This window comes from Penaeus chinensis, chromosome 43 (genome assembly GCF_019202785.1).
Source record: "Penaeus chinensis breed Huanghai No. 1 chromosome 43, ASM1920278v2, whole genome shotgun sequence".
NCBI classification, from domain to species: Eukaryota; Metazoa; Arthropoda; class Malacostraca; order Decapoda; family Penaeidae; genus Penaeus; species Penaeus chinensis.
The window spans coordinates 15,282,567-15,284,234 of NC_061861.1; the positions used below are offsets into that span (position 1 = coordinate 15,282,567).

Consider the following 1,668-nt stretch of genomic DNA (forward strand, 5'->3'; position numbering starts at 1 on the left):
ATATATTTCCAACCACACATAACTTTTAACCTAAGCGCTAACCTCAAAACTGCAAGTCACGTTAAAACCTCACTTTATCACTCGTCCTTGCTGTGCGGGAAATGAGAGTAAGTTGGTGGTTAAGAAAAAAAGTAAATCTTTTCTAGGCTTAACCTTCCTGATTCTATTTTAATGTTCTATATTTATTTTGGTAGAAATCTCTTATCGTATTCGTGAGATACCATTGTCATTGAGGGAAGGGTGTGTATATATAGCAGCTGTAACGTTATAGAACTGTCATTCGGATTTTCCTTTTTGCAGTGAGGTGAGGTGAGAGGAAAACAATATAGGCATTGTAGTTACAGATGTGTTATAGGATGCTTTATGTTCTTTAAAACCTTACTTTATCATTCTGTTGATCACGTATAAAATGTATTTGATACCAATAAAAATATGTTTTTTTAAATTTGATAGTTGTTCCCATATCTGTCCATAGATATAACCCTTTAATACTTTTACTGATGTTTATTTCTGCATTGCAGACGTTTAGATACTCAATTTTACTGGCGTAAGTATTTTCTCGTGTTATAATGTCTAATATTTTTTTCCCGTAGTGTTTATGGACATACTAGTAAACGCTGTTGTATTTCAGTTTTTATTAATACTATTCTCTTCTATTTATTTATTCGTTTACCTGTTTTACTAATGCGAATCTGTCCCTATACTGCAGATGATGAAGATATTCGTGATGTGTCTGCTCGCCTGCGTTGTCGCGGCCGAGGACAAAGCACATGGCAGCAGCAGTCAGGGTGACACGCGTTTTCTTGGAAGCTTCATCGGCGGACTTGCAGCAGGCTTCCTGGGCAGACCCAACAGACCCAACAGACCTTTCAGGCCTCATGTGAACGGGGGCTTCAATTCGGGTTTCCATCCGGGCTTTAATAACGGTTTCAATAACGGCTTAAATAATGGTTTCAATAACGGCTTTAATAACGGTTTCAATAACGGGTTTCATCCAGGCTTCAGTAACGGGGTTAATCACGGTTTCAACAACGGCTTCAACACTGGTTTTCATCCAGGCTTCCACGGCGGCGTCAATCAAGGTTTTAACAATGGCTTCAGCAGCGGCTCCCACCCAGGCTTCAACAACGGAATCCACAGCGGCTTCGGTTCCGGCTGTAGGTTCTGCAGAGCTCCAGGAGGACAGGCCTACTGTTGCTAACCCGCCCAGATGTCAGAAGGTGAAGGTAGTCCAGCGGTGAAGGCCTTCGCTTCGGACAACTGCTGCATCGCCTTCTGTGTCGGGGAGCGTGTGTGCGCCGCCGGTAGAGTGGACGCTTTTCCTGTGTATTGTACTGTATGTAATTTATTAAAATATTATGAGTTTTATGGCCTGTTTCAGAAAAGGGAACATTTATACTGCAGATATGCAGTCTATACAAATATAGTATATTTATATATATATATATATATATATATATATATATATATATGTGTGTGTGTGTGTGTGTGTGTGTGTGTGTGTGTGTGTGTGTGTGTGTGCAAATAGATTATGCAATAGCAATTTGTAGAATATCTGGTATACATTTATGATTTTATTGTAGTCTTTCTCTCTCTCTCTCTCTCTCTCTCTCTCTCTCTCTCTCTCTCTCTCTCTCTCTCTCTCTTTCTCACCCTGTGTGTGTGTGT

At 40.2% G+C, this 1,668-nt stretch overlaps 1 protein-coding gene across 2 annotated transcripts; it reads left to right on the forward strand.

Annotated features, from left to right (window-relative positions):
• Positions 1–284: 284 nt before the first annotated feature.
• Positions 285–1,368, forward strand: LOC125024611 (hyphally regulated cell wall protein 1-like). 2 transcript variants are annotated; one of them, XM_047612424.1, is made up of 3 exons: positions 285–309; positions 522–547; positions 710–1,368. In XM_047612424.1, exon 3 carries the CDS (start codon positions 710–712, stop codon positions 1,199–1,201), a length of 492 nt encoding a protein of 163 aa, XP_047468380.1. In that variant the 5' UTR covers positions 285–309; positions 522–547; the 3' UTR covers positions 1,202–1,368. The 2 variants fall into 2 exon arrangements, with proteins under 2 accessions (XP_047468380.1, XP_047468381.1); XM_047612425.1 differs by having other exon boundaries at positions 285–304.
• The last annotated feature ends 300 nt before the right edge of the window (positions 1,369–1,668 follow it).